Below are 17,066 nucleotides of genomic sequence, written 5' to 3'. Positions count from 1 at the left end.
TGATGAAGCCCCCGGAAATGCACGGGGAGATTTCCAGGGGAGACGAATAAACACGGCAAAGGTGACCACCGGCCTTCTCGGCCAGGGGTTCCCCCGATGTTGGGCTGCATCTCCTATCATCCCCAGGCAGAAGGAGCAGTGGATGACGGGTGTTGCAGTCCGGCAAAACCTTGCCAAGCTTGTGAAGCCAGCCCCACGGAACGCTGCACCCTGTGCCACATGCAGCAGTCCAGCCGAGTCAGTGGCCAGGACGCCTCCGTCTCCCTTGCTGCAGGAGTGCAAGAGGTCAAAGGGCCTTCGGTCAGCCCCCTGCTGTTGAGGCAGTCAAGCCTGAGGAGAACCCAGCACCAGGCAGGGTGTGCCGGGAGCATCTAAGGGCAACAGAGCAGAAGACAAGACCGCTCTTGCCTCTTGGGCACGATCCGCCTGCATAAGCTGCACCGAAACCGCTTGCAAGCCTCACAGAACCAGCCCCACCAGCTTGCGTTGCCGTTTGTTTTTCATCTCTCATCTCCTTGCCGGAACGACTTTACTTATTCATTCACTGCTCATATGCGGAATGCCCATTACTTCCCTAGTTCTCATGGACCGGAGGCTGCTGCAGCCGGAGCCAGGAAGAACCGCATCTTCCCGTTGCTATGGTTCGATGGCGAGATCGAGCCAATGAGGAAAGAGAGGGATATATTTGTCTCTGTTGCTAAAGGCAAAGGAGGATGGCCAGCCAATCGGGACGGCACAGGACTGGGACTCCACTTGAACACACAGCTCTCTAATGGGACCAAGACTTCCTTCACGGAATTTCATGAGTTGTGATGATCGTGTATACGGGGAGTAGCGGTTCTCTGGCTATTTTGCACTGGAGAGAGAGGAGTTAAAAATGCGTGGCATACTAATCCATTAAACTGCATTTTTCATTTGCCGCCTGAAAGCAATTTGCACCAAATCTCTGCCTCCGTTATCTCAATACGATAAAGCACCCCTCTAATTTTATGCATGCATCACGAAGTTCATCAAATTTTCTCATTATATTCTCACACCCAAAAATATCACCTGGCATTTTTAACGTTTTTGGAAGAATGATTAAAGTAAAAGGTAAAGTGTGCCGTCAAGTCGGTGTCGACGCCTGGTGCCCACAGAGCCCTGTGGTTGTCTTTGGTAGAATACAGGAGGGGTGCACCATTGCCTCCTCCCACGCAGGATGAGATGATGCCTTTCAGCATCTCCCTATATCGCTGCTGCCCAATATAGTACCAGCGGGGATTCGAACCGGCAACCTTCTGCTTGTTAGTCAAGCATTTTCCCGCTGCGCCACTTAAGAATGATTAGGGGTTCGAAAATAGAGCCATTTTAAACAGACTCTCCCTGAGTCGTTCCAACTGTAGCAAATAAACCCAAGAGAGGGAATAAATCTGGAAACCAAACTTTAATTGCAATTCTTTCTTTTATAATGATAAAAGTTAGTGTGTGGACATAAATTTGGCAGAGAAACAGTTCTGCAAAAACTTGCACAGGGGAGGCCGCCTGGTGGTCTGGAATCTGACTAAAAGGTAAGGAGTTTTATGTAGGTGCCCTAAAAGTTGCATAAGAACCTTGCGGGGGGGGGGCCTTCATTCAACCTCTCTAGAAAGACATGCCGTTTCTCCTGTCAAATCCACAGAACGTGGCTTCCAGCAAAAAGTGCTGCAGCAAAAGGAGAGGGAGCAGATTTGGGAAACGGTTGTGGAAAGTGATCCGGACTGAAAGTGCGGCTGGCACGGCTCTCCTCCCATGAGCACACACCCCAATCCAGATGGGACCCAGCACCCCAAGGGCAATCGATCAACAGTTCAGAGTGACCAGCCCCACCCAAGCTTTGGAGAGGTGCTTTTTGTGGGGTAACGAGCCGGCCTCTCCCCAGATCAATTTAATGTAACGTGATTATGGCCTATAAACCTGGGGCAGACTCACGGCGGGTCTCCCACTGTGGGTCTCAGCACCCCACAGCTGGGGGGGGGGCCTTACAAACGGAGAAACAGGCAACTGAAACAAGTTGGCAACGAGGAGGGTCGGAGACGGCGGGTATTTGGGGCCCTCCTCCCTTTGACCCGACGCCTTCTTGAGGGACGCCAGAGGAGAGGCACGGCCGCCACCAGGAACAAGAGCCCCAGGCCTCACCGCAGTGGCCATGGATCCACAGTGGCCATGGAGTCAAGTTGGCCTCTGGTTTGGAAGCAGTGGAGGAGCCCAGAGAGACGAAGGGAAGGTCACATCGGGCTGCTGGTGGAGAACTGGCACAACAGCCAGGCGGCCCAGAGGGTTTCGACGGCCAAGGGGTCATTCACGGAATCCCCGGGGGGCGCCTGGAACGAGAGGGAACGCCCGTCACTTGGAGGGCTGCACTGGGGGCTGGAGGGAGGCTCTGGCTCTTCCCTGCTTCCGCTTCACGGCAGTGAGAGGCAGCCATTCCCTCCTGAGGAAGGAACCCCAACCCTGGGAGTTCTGCCAGGCATGTCCCCTGGAACGGGGATGCCCAGATGTGGACCACAACTCCCATCGTCCCCAGCCAAAGGCCACTTCAGCTGGGGGTGATGGGAGTTGCAGTCAACAACAGCTGGGAATCCCCGTCACAGAGAGCACGGCACCCTGGTCCAGCTACAATTCCCAGGGAACCAGAACTGCAGAGGCCCGGATGATAGACCCTCCTGGATGATATTTCATCTCCCGGGAAAGCAGCAAAGCATTCAGGCAGAGCAAACCAACAGGGCTGGCACGGCATCTTTGATCCCCGCCATTCTCCCGTTCTTTTAGCCGTCCCCCTCTAGAGCCAAATGGCACCTTCTGCCACCACAGCGTTAAAACGCAAACTATAGATGGCAATGCTTGGTGTGCAGCCCAGCAGCGTTCAGACAACCTCAGCGGCCATGGACGAGAAAGCCCCGCAACATTCTAGTCCTCAGTGTGGCAAAGAAGAACTTGGCGACGGGCCATTGCGCACCACAGTGGAACTCCCCCCGCCTCCCCCGCAAGAGAGGAAACCAGGTCACTGCAAGGCTGCAAGCTTGTGAAGGTGCCACAGGACATGCAATCCAGCAGTCTCCTCTTGGTGGGCGTGTACATGGCAATTCTTCACTTCTGCTCCTCAAGGAAATGAGGCGCTGATGTGGGATCTCCCCATATTAACTGCTTGTCATGCGTAATCCTCTGATTCAGAGGAACATCGGAGGCTGCCTTCTACCGAGTCTGACCCTTGGTCCATCCAGCTCAGTACTGTCTTCCCTGACCGGCAGCAGCTCTCCAAGGTGTCAAGCAGGAGTCCCTGCCAGCCCTACCTAGAGACGCGGCCAGGGAGTGAATGGGGGACCTTCTGCGTGCAAGCAGATGCTCTGCTACCGGATGTTGCTGGAAGAGTGTGGGACCCAGCCCCGGAAAGTGGCAGTCAAGCTGCCCTGGAACACTCCGGCCTGGCTCCTCTTCCAAGAAGCCTCCGGTCCTGAAGGCTCCCCTGCCTCTCCCGTCAGCATTTCCCCCCAGCCCACCCTTCCCAAGGAAGGCCAGGTTTCCACTAACGCCGCAGCTCAGGCTGCAGAGAGGCCGGGCCACTCGGGCATTCATTATTGATGCTCTTAAGTGCTCTGGCGTGTCCTCTGCTTGGCTCACGCAAAGAGGGCCGCTCCAAAGGAAAGGTCTCCACCAGGCTGCTCAGGTGTGGAGCCGCCCCCCCCCCGCAGGGCCCCCCAGGGCTGCAGCATCCTCGGCTAAGGGGCCTGGCCCCCTTTCTCGGAGATGCCGCAGCAAAGGTTTGTCCCAGCAGGCGGCTGCGGGAGGCGAGAAGGCAGCAGCAGCAGCACAAAGGATGACCGCAGCAATCTCCCCTGTTTTTCAAGCGGGGGCCACTTTGGCAAAACATAGGAAGCTGCCATAGACTGAGTCAGACCATCGGTCCATCTCGCCCAGTATTGTCTTCACAGACTGGCTGAGAGAGAGAGAGAGACTCTTGAATCCTCTTGAATTTTAGTATTCTCTCTTTTGGATAAACACAGGTATAATTGTATTTCACCCGAATAGAAGGCAACTCTGAATTTAAGATGATGCCTTAAAAGACAGAGCTATAACCTGTATACCTTAATACAGGTATAGCCTGTATTTCTCTTTTAAGGCATCGTCTTCCATTCAGAGTCTTCTGTTTGGATAAAATACAGTAAAAGCCACATGAGGAGGACAAGGCAGTGTGGTTTAGTGGTTAAGAGTGCTAGGCCTGGGGGAGACCGGAGTTCAAATCCCCACACAGCCATGAAACCCGCTTGGGCAGCTCTGGGCCAGTCACTTCTCTCTCAGCCTAGCCTACCTCACGGGGTTGTTGTGAGGCTCAACGCAACCATGTACACCACTCGGGGCTCCTTGAAGGAAGAGCGGGGTATACATGTAAAAATAGATAAATATAAATGAATAAATAACACGCCCTGCTCTGCTGAGAAAAGAGGCCATTCTTTCTCTCTTGCGCCCAGGGAGGACGTCCCTGTCTTTAGCCTCCCCCGTGACTCAGCAGTTGCTGGCCTTTACCTGCTCGCGTGTGGAGCTCGGGCGTTCCTCTGGAGAAGGCACGGGAAGCATCGGGCAGCAGCGAGGTTTGCCAAGCACAGGCAGAGCGGAACTGGGGAGGTGGAAGAAGAAGAAGCAAGTGAGGCTGCATGCCAGGGTAAAGTGTGCCGTCAAGTCGATTTCGACTCCTGGCGCCCACAGAGCCCTGTGGTTGCCTTTGGTAGAATACAGGAGGGGTTGACCGTTGCCTCCTCCCGCACAGGATGAGATGATGCCTTTCAGCATCTTCCCATATCGCTGCTGCCCGATAGAGGTGTTTCCTGTAGTCTGGGAAACATACCAGCGGGGGATTGGAACTGGCAACCTTCTGCTTGTTAGTCAAGCATTTCCCCGCTGGGCCCCTTTTGCCGAAGATCTTGCAAACCCTGCCCCCTGAACATGATGGCCATCATTGCATCCGGGCAGTAACTGGACTCGTCTATTGCTACAGAATGTGATTAAGAGAGGAGAGGCTGCGTCTTAGGCTGAAGGAAGCCTAGAATGCGGATACCAGAGCCAAGAGGCACTTTTAGAAAGAGGTGATTCTCTTTATTTAGCAAGGGGAGAGCAACTGGCCCTCTCCATCCCCAGCACAGCATCCCTCCAGTGGCTGTGGTTGGTGTCTACCTTATGTTTCTGGTTGAGATTGTGAGCCCTTTGGGGACAGGGAGCCATTTTGTTTATTTACTTATAGCTTTGGAAACTTTTGTTGAAAAGCGGTAAATACATATTTGTTGCATTGTATTCCACAAGCCCCATGCTTCATTTCCCAGGTTTGCAATTTAAAAATCTGGGTAAATGGATGCGGTCTGACAGATACCCCGGCCCCAAGCTGTATAGGGCTTTAAAGTTCAAGACCAGCACTCTGGATCTAGCCCGGAAGCAAACGGCTAACCAATGAAGCCGCCACAGGATGGGTGTAATACTCGGGAATCGAGCTGCACCCATGAGCATCCTTGTGGCGACGTTCTGGACCAGCGGAAGCTTCTGAACTGTCTTCAAGGGCAGCCCCACTGGGAGCCCATTGCGGTAGTCTATGTGTTCTTTCCTGGGGGCTCTGGGGTCCACAAGCCAGAGGCAGCTCCGCTCATTACCTGTGGGGCTCCAAGGACCCTAGCTGCCTCTCTCTGCGCACCAGGCGCTCAATCTCTAAGTCTGCCTGCTCACTGACAGTCTGGGACCTGGCCTCCACACACACACCTGGGGAGAGGTGGGCACCTGCGGTGGAGTAAACGGCCAGGTTAGGAGAGCTGCCAAGTCGACTGCCAGCCAACTAGAGCCGCCAGACTCCGGCCACTGGCCACAGTCCCCAACCTCTGCCAACCCCCAGCAGGGCAGCTAAAGGGAGGGCATTATTCCGCCCCCCACCCATGTTGTGGGGCTTGAGCGACAGCCCTTCCGGAGGCCCCACAGCTCAGAGGCACGCTCGACGGGCCCGCCCTGCCCCGCCACAGAGGAGGGCCCCCTTTTGGCCTGCAACTCTCACCGGACGCATCCAGGCTCCCGAGTGAGCACTGCACCGCCCTGTCCACGGCGCCGGGGGCCCTTCTGGCAGCTGGCCATGTGGGGCAGCCACGGCCGGGGCCCGTGAGGGGGCTCTGCACCCAGAGAATGGCGGTGGGGTCGGCCTGCTCCCGTCTGGGCTCCGCAGGGTCGGGGCTCCGGCTCGTCCCAGAGTCGGGCTCCGTCGGCAGGTAGAGCAGAGTCAGGTCTGCAGTTCTGGTCAGGCTGGGGAATTCCACGCCCATCTCCAAGTCTTCCGACTGTTCTCCTTGCAAGGCGCTGCAACAGGGCAGGGAAATCAAGGGGGCAGTCTTAGAAGTCGGAGGAGTCACCCCTCTTCTCCAGGCCCTCCCAGAGGGCCCACTCCCAGCTTTTGAGGCCCTTAGGAACAACACCAACAGCAAAAGGGACGACACGCAAAAACAAGCCGTGAAACTTATCAAGTCCCCCCCCCGAACGAACAAGTGTCTAAATGTGGGCCCCCCCCTTCGAGTCTGAGGCCAAAGCCCAGTGGCCCTCCGGGGGCCCCACCCCTCTGATTGGCCCTGCTCTAGGGTTGCCATATGCTGGCTCCCCAGCCTGGCCATGCAGCGTGCCGCCGTAAAGGGCTCCGGGGTTCTCTGCGGTTTCACCTGCTCTGTAGCACCAAGAAGGCCCGGTTGCTGGAGCAGTCCTGAGTGCTGTCTGCCTGCTCCTGGGCTGGAGGGCAAGTTCCAAGGGGCTCCTCCATCTGCTCCACACCAGCATCTTCATGAAGTCCTCCTGAAAGGATACGGGAAAGGCAGAGAAAGTGGCACCCTGAAATGCGACAGAAATCCGGGGAGACCTGGCTGTCCCTAGGAACACAGGGAGCTGGTTCATAGGAACGTAAGAAACTACTGTACACTGAGTCAGACCCTTGGTCCATCTAGCTCAGTGTTGTCTACCCAGACTGGCAGCGGCTTCTCTCAGGTTGCAGGCAGGAATCTCTCTCTCAGATTGATCTGGAGATGCTGCCAGGGAGGGAACTGGGAACCTTCTGCATGCGAGCATGTAAATGCTCTTTCTCCCCAAAGTGGCCCCATTCCCCTAAGTGCTCACCCATGTAGTTTCCTATTCAAATGCAGCCAGGGTGGACTCTGCTTAGCAACGGAGACAAGTCATGCTTGCTACCACATGACCAGCCCTCCTCCATTTGGTTCCTTCCAAATGGCCAAGGAAGGCATGAATTTCTGCATGGCCAGTGGGTGTTGCAAGCATCTCCACCACGGCCCCCTCCTGAACGGCGCCCAAATGCAGCTCCCACAAGAAGAAGGCCCAACCTGCCGTCTTCTGGTCTGCAGGGTTCTTTCGGCAGGCTGACTCCTCGAGGCCGAATCTGCCGACGGGCTCATCCGGTTGGCTGGGCCCGGGTTTCCGCCGACGGCGGTAATTGGCAAACCAGTTATAGACGTGTTGGGGCAGCAGGTTGAACTCCCGAGCCAAGTCGTCCTGCAGGGAATCAGAAGGGAAGGCATAAACTGCAGCCGCAGGACCAGCAGGGCTCCTTCTCCTTTGCAAAGGGGCTTTCGAATTTGCAGACACTCTTGCTGCGACCCCACAAAGTCTGCCCGGAGCGGGGAGAGAAACACTCGCCCGAACCAGCTTAGGCCCAGGGTATACTGAAGAGCGTGCCTTCTTCTTCGTTAGGAGCCCCGCTGCCTATGGGGATCACCCAGGGGTGGTCACAATACAGTTGCCAGCAGCTCGCCTGGTGGCTATTCAGGGCCGGGTCTTCCCCACTCCCGTCCGTACCCTCTGCTTCCGGCTTGGGTTGCTCGTCACCTCTGTGGCAAAACTCTGCAGCTTCTGCCGCAATGCCCTGGGATAGATCCTGCTCTTCACTCCCTCTGGACAGAGGGAGGCTGGTGGTGGATTCCTGCAAGGAAAGAGAAGGAGCTGGGGGGGAGGGGGTCCTCATCCTGCCCCACAGAGGGTAAGTAATAGGAGGTAGTGCCTCAAACACAACCACCCCCACCCCCATGAAACATGGCAAACAATATGGTGCCAGCTCCTTCCGTCTGGGGCTGGCCCATCTTCACAGGAGTTCCGCCCTCCACTCTGTCCCAAGGATCCTGATCGCTTCTCTATCTGATCTTCCTCCAGGGCACAGAAACTATGCTGCAGACTCGCTTTGGCAGGCCTTGGATAGCATGAGCTGGTCTGGTGGTAGCAAGCAGGACTTGTCCCCTTAGCTAAGCAGGGTCTGCCCTGGTTGCACATGAATGGGAGACTAGAAGTGTGAGCACTGGAAGAGATTCCCCTGAGGGGATGGAGCCGCTCTGGGAAGAGCATCTAGGCTCCAAGATTCCTCCATGGCAGCATCTCCAAGAGAGGGCTGAGAGAGATTCCTGCCTGCCACCTTGAAGAAGCCACTGCCAGTCTGTGGAGACACTACTGAGCTAGATGGACCAAGGGTCTGACTCAGTAGATGGCAGCTTCCTCTGTTCCGCCAGGACTTTACAACAGATCAAGAGAACAGTGCCAGGTCAGCTTCAGCTATGTCAATGTCTCTTCTACAATGGAGAAGCCTCAGGTATCCAAGAGCTCTCTTCTCCGGCAAGAGTGAACGTAGAAGGAACAGACGGATGTACCCTGGGCCGGGAACCGGCACCCCCTGCAACCCACCACAGCAATGGCAGCAGAAGAACCATCTTGGGCAGTTCTGAGTAACAGGTCCCCGATATCTCTTTGCAATCCATCCATCCAGTCCCTGCCACCGATGGCTTCTTTAGGCTCTGTGTAATAACCTTTCCTCCCCGTACCTTTTCCTACACCGGAATCTCTGGACAGCTGTCAAGGATGGTCTGTGCCATTCCTCCATCATTTTCCGATAGTGGATCTCGTTCCAAAGCTCCACCAGCTGCTCCCTCTCTGTCGCTCTGCAGCTCTGAGGCAAATAAGAGAGCCGTTTAATTCACATGAAGGATTCAAAACATACAGTAAAAATACATAACACACTAAATCACAACAGACAAAAAAGTGAAAAGAAAATGCACAATACAATACAAAGCAGCTTAAAGACTCATTTTAAAATTCGTTAAAAATCATATCAAATCTGAAAACTCAAATTTAAAAGGCCTGGGTGAACAAAAAGGTCTTTACCTGGAATCTGAAAGAACAAAGTGACAAAGCCAGGCGAACCTCACTGGGGAGGCTATTCCATAAATGGGGTGCCACCACCGAAAAGGCCCTCTCCCTGGTAGCCACCCACCTCGCCTCGTTTGGCAAGGGCACCCGGAGGAGGGCCTCCGAAGTCAATCTTAAGATTCGGGTTGGGACATATGGGGCAAAGCGCTCTCTCGGGTAACCCGGTCCCAAGCCAGTTAGGTTAGTTTAGTTTAAAAGGTTAAAACCAGCACTTTGAATTGGGCCTGGAAACAGACCAGGAGCCAGTGCAGCTAACGAAGCACTGGTGTGATATGATTAAAATATGTGAACTGCCCCATAACAAATTGTAATATGATAAGCACAACATCATTAGCAGTTTAGGGAAATCGTTGGACTCGGGTCCAGCTCAGTGCTTTCTGCAAAGGCGATCGAGAGTGCATGTCTACCTTCAGAAGTTCGCAGGCAGTGCTGTACTGACTCCTGCCCATATAGAGACGCACACAAGCCTGGACGACGTGGATACTGGTCAGGAGATCTTCCCAGTGCCTGCTCTGTGCCATGGCCTTCTCCAGCTTCTCCATCCTGGCCGGGCAGTCCTGGAGAGTCTGGCAGAGCCTTCCTGCTTCGTCCAGCAGTGTGGACAGGGGACGGCTCTTGGAGCTCTTCTTCTTAAGCAGCGCCATGAACTGCTTCACCATTTGGGGTGTGGCACTGCATCTACGGCGGGACATAAACAACACTCCAGCAGAGGTTCCGTTGACACACTCAGGACTAAGACCCAAGAAGGATGCCGGTTCTTAAAGACACTTGCTTGGGTTCCTTAATCCCAGAGGTCAACACAGCTCCCAAATGTGGATGTTTATTTGTAACGCACCATCAGCCGGCATGGAATTGCACAGGAGGAGACATCTCGCCGAGGGCCATTTCTGTCACTGCAGCACTGCGATGGGAGAAGATGTCCCTGGAGAAACCCTTCCTGCCATGGAACCCTAGGCTTGACGATGCTATCAGAAGCCCCATGCACCATAATCATGCATGGGTGCTGGCTGTGCTTGCTATAGGGATGTGCATGGACCTGTTCGGAGGCCCGTTTACAGTTCAAACAGCCAGCGGTTCGGAGGTCGGGCGGGGGGGCATCTTTTGGCGGGGGAGAATGCACTTCCCCCCTCCCACCGCGCTTCCCCCGGTGCTCTCTTAAAAATCAGTCCAGCGGGGCGGCAGTGTACCTCCCTGCTGCTCCGTTCCCTCCTCAGTCTGGAAGTGACCGGAACGACCCCGCATGTGCGAGTGCACGTCAGGCGCATACTTCTGGTCACTTCCGGACCAAGGAGGGAACGAGGGCGCAGGGAGGTACGCTGCCGCCGGGTTTTAAGAGAGCGTCAGTGGGGGAAATGCGGTGTTGGGGGGGGCAGTCCACCCTCTGCAACCCTTAAAGGTGTCCCCTCCCTTTGAACTGGACCCTGCTGGTTCCATGCACATCCCTAGTGCTTACTTGAGTATGTTAAGAATGCACTCGGTACATGTTCAGAGGCTGATCTTGAAAACCCAGTTTCATGCAACTCAGAGCTGAGCATTGGGGCTGAAAAGAGGGCGAGGCTGATAGTCTAGGTCAGGAGTTTCTAACCCCATCATCCCCAGATACAATGGCAAAGTTCAGCCTCAGCTCTTCATCTGCAAAATGCAAACTTCATCTGCAAAATGCAAATCTATAGGCCTGTTGGAAGAAAATGCCCATGGAATGCAATGCCAGCCCTGCCTAGCTGAAGCAGTAGTTCCAAATTCCTAGAAGCCAGCCTCACCTTCCCAGCGGCTGAGGACTTTTCCCACCCCAAAAGAAGACAAAAAAGCTAACAGTTCAAAGTGCTGTAAGGGAAGGAGGGGGAAAAAACAAACACTCTTCATTTCCTTCCCCAGGACCATTTTGCAATTAAAAACAGATACAATGCACCCACTCGGCACCAATGCAAGACTAAGTTGTGCACCTCAAATACAAGGAGATACTGTACCACAGGTCCTTAGTAACAATTTCTGCCCTACGCAGGGAATGGAGCTTGAGGCTACTGTGTAGCTCTCCTTCAACTGGGCATCAACCTTTGCAATTAATGGCTTCCCAGGGCAAGTGGGATTGGCATGCCTGCTAATTCCTTTTCTTCTCGTTCTAGTATTATAAAATGAGGGGAGGGGGAACAAAACGCCATCCCCCGACGTGTCATGTTATATGGCTCTAAAAGGTCCCCTCAACTGAACTCCCTTTTTTTTCTAGCTAAAAACGGCCCAGAAGCAGCAGCCTTTCCTTGCAGGGAGGAAGGAGCTCCAGCCCCCGCCTTTGTTTCGTCTGCCTTCTTCTGCACCTTTCCCAGCTCTACAATATCCTTTTTGAGGTGCAGTGATGAGGCCTGCACACAGTGGGTGCCAAATGGAGCAGCCCCATGGATTTGTGCCAGGTCATTCTATTAGCACCAGCATTCTCAAATGTTGAAGCCCAGCATCTGGGGATCCATGTTTGAGAAGTCCTGTTAGTATAAGCCACCCCAACCCGATTTTCTGATGCTGCCAAGTGTGGAGTTTGCATTCCACACACACACACCCCGCAGCTTTTTCTGGGGTCCACCACGGTTCCCTTAAGCTGTCCACTGCCACCTTAAGATCCTTCTCCTGCCCAACTCCTCCCTCAGCCAGCAGTGTCTATCTGAAACCAGGGTTTGCCTGGCCTGCCCTCACTTGCCTTGGCTGCTCTCATTTGCCATCCCTTCTGCCCCCACCGGCCACTTTCCCCTGGCTTCTTCTCCCCCACTTTCTCCTCCGGCCCCAATCCTCACTTTGGAAACCGCCCCTCGTCCAGGCGGCTAAGAGAGGTTGCAGACTGCGAGAGGTGCCCCAAGAGACCCCGGGGTGGGGTGGGGTATGGTATGGTATGATCCCCCCCTCCCCATTTTTGCATCTCATGGATCGGGAGCAGCGGCGGCGGCGCCTCGTTGTTCACACCGCACACGAGAAGGCGCGCCCGCCCTTGCTCACCTGCTGCCCATGACGACCGCGCAAAAGGGGCGCGGCGCGGCGAGGCGAGGCGCGCCGGGGCTCGGCCAAGTGCGCGGAGCTCCCAGCGCTTTAAAGGCCGGTGTAGCAGGAGGGCACGAAGTTCTGCAGAGTGCAGAAGGCTGCGGGCTGCCTCGGGAAAGGGCCCCGCCCCGGGATCGCGCTCCACGTGGCCAAAAGGAGCGCGACGACCCCCCAAGCTCAGCTAGCTCAGCGAAGGAAGGCACGCGGCGGCGCGGGGCGGGACCTCCCCGCGCCACCCGCTTCTCCTGACGAGTTGCACCTGCAGCACGTCCTCCAAGTGGCCTCGGCCCACCCACCACACCGACCCTCCTCCGGGTCTCAAGCCTGGCTGGAGGAGCTGCTGCTGCTGCTGCTCCCAAAGGTGGCGCTTGCTCAGAGTGCACGGCCCCCTTTCTCACGTCTCAGAAGCAAGCATGGACTGACCTTGTGTGGGTGCTGGGACCTACACAGCCCCCCCCACCCCGCTTGGGGCTGCGACTCCGGGGCCATGGCAAGCTGGACACCCAGTGGAGGTTGCAGACACGCCGCCGCCGCCATCTCGGCAAACGGAGACGCCCCGCCACAGCGACGGAGGGGCGGCTGCAGGTCAACGCCTCAGCCACAGGGGTGCAGGTTGGGCCCAGGGGCCTTGACATCCCTGGGGGGGGGGGGCGCGCGAAACGGCCCCACTCTTCAGGTCTCGTTTCCCTGCAAAACCTGCTTCACCACCGGAGGAGACCACAGCAGGAGAGCGGGGGCCAAGCATGGTGTGTGCGCGCGCCTTTGTGCAGGAGAGGCCTCGCATCATCACAGCAGGACGACTCACACTCCGCAGCCCCATCGGTGGGGCCCAGGATGCAACAGCCATGGGGCCGGGGCTAGCGTTGGGTAGCCTCCTTCTCCCCTTGGCCTACTACTAGACACTGTTAAGGAACAACAGAGGAGGACCCTTGTCAATAAAGGCGCATTCACACGTTGTTGTGTTCGTAGAATAAGTGTCCAGTGTACACCGATCGCCTGATCCATTCTGTGTATTTGGACCCCCGCACCGTCGTTTCTGCCCCCGCCCCCGCCCAGCTTGATTTCCCTCCACAGGTTCCTTTCCAACTGTCCACACTTTTCAAACTCCTGCTTTGGTTTACACAGCCTGCCGTGCCCTGCCCTCCTTGACCCCTCACTCCGAGCCCCAGGGCCTGCTGCTTCCAACAGAGAGCTTCAATGCTCTACGAGCTGCTTGGGGCCCCGTTGCTGTGCTGCCTCCACCGCTCTGGCACTCTCTCCCTACTCAGCATCCCGAGGGCTCCCTCCTCTTCAGGCTCGTGGGTTCTACTTTCCCCCCTAGAACCTCACCCCCATCCCACACCACTTGGGCTGTGGGAGGAAGCAGAGCTAGCTATACCCAGGCACTGCCAAAGCTATGCTGACCTGCACAAAGGAGCAGGCCTCCGAGTTACCCCCGTTCAGAGCTCCCAACGCAAGAACTCCTCTTCAACTGGCCTTCAGGCCGCCACAAGGTCCAAGGCAACCAGTTCATTCACACTCCTGTTTTACAGACAAGGAGCTCGGCAGCCGAGACACAAGCAATTCACGCGTGGCCAGCCAGAGCCGAGATTTGTGGTTTGGGGGTTGGTTTGTTTTTTTTACTAACAGTGTTTCTTGCTAAGCCAGGGGATCTCAAGCTTGAGTTGCTCTTTGGTGTTGGGCTACAGCTCCCATGGCCTTTGGCCACTGAGGCTGGGGGTGATGGGATTTGTAGTCCAACAGCCTCTGGGGACCCACGGCATCTCTTTCTAATCCTGCTCATATAATGCCTGCAAATAGGCACCATGCACACAATTATTTATATTAGCCATCATAATGGGGGGAATCCCTCCATTTTTATTTTGAGTATTTACATACATATATAGTACAGTATCTTACATATCCACACAAATACAGGAGCATCCCAAGAGGTCAGAAAGGTTCTGCTTATTATTTGGAAATGACGACTGGCATCTTTCTGCCCCAGTCTGTACTTGGGGGCATCTCTTGTCTTCCCAGATGCTTCCCTCCATTGGGGAAGGAGCTGTGACAAGGGAAAACAACTGCCTGCAGGGAGACCATCTGTGGCAGCCATCAACTCCGCTGATCCAGAGCACCCTCTCACTTCCACAAGCCTGACCAGATTCTCTCGGCACCCGTGTTCCCCGTAGCATGGATTTCTTCCCAGGTGCTGACTACAACTCCCAGAATCCCCAGCAGCAATGGCTTTTGCCTGGGGATGATGGGAGCTGTAGTCAATATCTACTCCCCACCCGCCGCTGATCTCAATTTCACTCTGCTTCTGTGGCCTGCAGGGGGTCGCATCCTTCAAGGCGCACTGGCATGCATTTTCTCTAGGCAGCTTGTCCAGAAGGCGACAAGCCGGTTGTCTTTATTGCAGCAGAAGTCCGTGAAGTCCTTCAGCAGCCGATCCGCAAACTTCTCATCCCCCGTGGCACTCGAGCGCCACGTCTTGGTGAGCATGGAGTTGTACGCCCAGTTATAACCAATGCGCTCCTCGCAGAACATGTTCTGATTGGCTGAGCTGGTCGAATTGCGGCGTCTTCGCTGCTGCCCGGAGAACTTCCTCTTGGAGTACGGCAGCTGAAGGAACACCGTGCCTGCATTAACAAGGCGAGACAAAAATGGCCAGCTCTTCAAATGAGCGCCAACAGTCTCACACTGCAGCGATCCAGCTGGGAGTTCAGCAGTGTGATGGCTAACTGGACTCTATTTACTCATTCATTCATTCGATTTTTATACCGCCCTTCCGAAAAGGCTCAGGGGGGTTTACAATTAAAACAGAAACCATTAAAACCAATAACAAAACAAAAATATAAATATAAACACCAATTAACAATTAAAACATCTTTAAAAACAAACAAACAATCAGAACAATTAAAACCCCGAAAATCAGGTTAGAGCATTAAAACAATTAAAACTAATTAAAAACCCTGGAAGGCCAGGCCAAACAGATAGGTTTTAAGGGCTCTCTTGAGAGCCTCTTAAGGGCTCTCTCTTGAAGGGCTCTCGTGCATTCCACAGCCCAGGAGCAGCTACAGAGAAGGCCCGCCTCTGAGTTGCCACCAAACGAACTGGAGACGGACCTCCTCAGATGACCTTAACATGCGGTGGGGATCATGTAAAAGAAGGCACTCTCTAAGATATCTTGGACCCAAGCAGTCCAGGGCTTTAAAGGTAATAACCAGCACTTTGTATTTTGCCCGGAAACATATTATTTGCAAATGTGCATCAGATCTAGCAAGCTGAACATGGGAAGCTGGCCTTTTGCCCAGTGAGACCCTTGGGTCTGTCTAGCCCAGGACTGCCCATACAGACGAGGTCTCCAGCAGGGAAGAATTGCTCCCTGCACCTGTAGAGCGCGGGGAAGTGCAAGTCCGTTGTGCTGGCTGGCCGGGAAGCGTTTCCACCCGCTGGAAAGGGATGCTCACCGGTCACGTGGATGTACTGGGGCTTGTTGTCTGCAGGGAAGATGAAGGCAGACGTCGAGTATGTGTCTTGCACAAATCCAAACCTGAAGGGAACAAAAGCGTTTCAGAAGAACGAGCAGGGAGCAGGGACGGGAAAAGCAGGGCGGAGGGAACCCTGGATGTCACCAGCACTGTTTCCTGTATCAGGGAGGTGGTTGACTACAACTCCCAGCATCCCCCGCTGCAATGGCCTTTGGCTGGGGATTATGGGAGTTGTAGTCAACAACCTCTGGGAATCCCTGTTAGAGCGAACACTGGTCAACGGCCCAGCATCTGCTGTGGTTTCAAGCATAGGGGTCTCCAAGGACAGCCACCTTCTGGTCAGCAGAGAGAAGGCTGGGGAAGAGCTCTTGGCTGGAGCAAGCTGCCCTCGCCCCCGTGGGCTCTTGATGCAGTTCAGCCCTCTCCTGTGGGTGAGGCAGGCCACCTCTTGGGCTGCTCTCTGTGGGGCCAGAAACTGGCCGTCCCGGGTGGTTTATAATACTCAGGTCAGCATGCTTGAGATTCACATATAAGATCAGCAGTCACATATTGGATTTGCCCAGAAAACCTTACTGGATATATTTCTAGCCTGGAGTTTCTCAAACACGGGTGCCCAGATGTTGTGGACTACAACATCTATCATCCCCAGCCCCAAGGCCGTTACTGCAGTTGGGGATGATGTGAGCTGCAGTCCATTATCAGCTGGGGACTCGAGCTTGGGAATCCTTGTTCTCGCCTTCGTGCCCGCCCCCACTAATCCTGCCACCCAGCTCTTACTTTCCCTTTAAGCAAGCTGAGTGGTCTCCCCACAACGAAGAGCTGAGCAGGGGCACCTCCCCGCCCTCTTGCCTGCTTACCTCTGGGCAATCGCCTCTTGGAGGAGGTGCATGCGATCCCAGTAGGTTTCCGGCTCAAAGCCTGGAAGAGAAGAAGTGGCTAGCGTGACATCTGGATGCTGCTGTGTGTATCAGGAGGAGGTGGGTTGTTCACACCAGCCCCCCAAAGAGGGCAGTATCTGGGGAACCCCGTTTAAGACTTATGACCAAGTTGCTGACTGAGCAAAGAGACACCTGTTAAATCACCTGTTACAAGTGGTGATCCTCTTGTATTTAGCAGGGGGAGAGCAACTGGCCCTCTCCAAACCCAGCACAGCATCCCTCCAGTGGCTGTTGCTGGCCTTTACCTTTGATTTCTTATTTAGACTGTGGACCCTTAGGGGACAGGGGGCCATCTTATTTAGGTATTAATTATTTTCCTATGTAAACCGCTTTGAGAACTTTGGTTGAAGAGCCTAATATCCGTAGTAATAGCGGCGGTCGTGCCAACAACGGGAAGAATTCATTA

The 17,066-nt window shown here is 54.9% G+C and overlaps 2 protein-coding genes across 19 annotated transcripts in view; both read right to left on the bottom strand.

Annotated features, from left to right (window-relative positions):
• Positions 1–1,404: 1,404 nt before the first annotated feature.
• Positions 1,405–12,949, bottom strand: ANHX (anomalous homeobox). Of its 4 annotated transcripts, none has more exons than XM_053279824.1 (9): positions 12,673–12,949; positions 9,636–9,906; positions 8,844–8,968; positions 7,834–7,957; positions 7,362–7,530; positions 6,693–6,822; positions 6,044–6,339; positions 4,540–4,630; positions 1,405–2,339 (listed from the first exon to the last, which is right to left on the bottom strand). In XM_053279824.1, the coding sequence occupies exons 1-9, from the start codon at positions 12,882–12,884 to the stop codon at positions 2,318–2,320; spliced, it is 1,440 nt and encodes a 479-aa protein (XP_053135799.1). In that variant the 5' UTR covers positions 12,885–12,949; the 3' UTR covers positions 1,405–2,317. The 4 variants fall into 4 exon arrangements, with proteins under 4 accessions (XP_053135799.1, XP_053135801.1, XP_053135800.1 ...); XM_053279826.1 differs by lacking the exon at positions 12,673–12,949 and adding an exon at positions 12,208–12,419; XM_053279825.1 differs by lacking the exon at positions 12,673–12,949 and adding an exon at positions 12,009–12,155.
• Positions 12,950–14,064: 1,115 nt separating this feature from the next.
• The window catches only part of DEPDC5 (DEP domain containing 5, GATOR1 subcomplex subunit), a 47,479-nt gene continuing 44,477 nt past the window's right edge, over positions 14,065–17,066 (bottom strand). For 14 of the 15 annotated variants that reach the window (XM_053279520.1, XM_053279522.1, XM_053279527.1 and 11 more), the window contains 3 exons: positions 16,580–16,640; positions 15,702–15,784; positions 14,065–14,870 (listed from right to left, as the gene is read on the bottom strand). In XM_053279520.1, coding sequence (XP_053135495.1) covers positions 14,578–14,870; positions 15,702–15,784; positions 16,580–16,640 — 437 coding nt within the window. In that variant the 3' untranslated portion in view covers positions 14,065–14,577. The remainder of the gene's footprint in view (positions 14,871–15,701; positions 15,785–16,579; positions 16,641–17,066) is intronic. The other variant, XM_053279530.1, reaches the window with a different exon arrangement.

The sequence above is a fragment of the Hemicordylus capensis genome, chromosome 15, assembly GCF_027244095.1.
Source record: "Hemicordylus capensis ecotype Gifberg chromosome 15, rHemCap1.1.pri, whole genome shotgun sequence".
Lineage (NCBI taxonomy): Eukaryota > Metazoa > Chordata > Lepidosauria > Squamata > Cordylidae > Hemicordylus > Hemicordylus capensis.
This window is presented reverse-complemented; position numbering and strand designations above follow the sequence as displayed.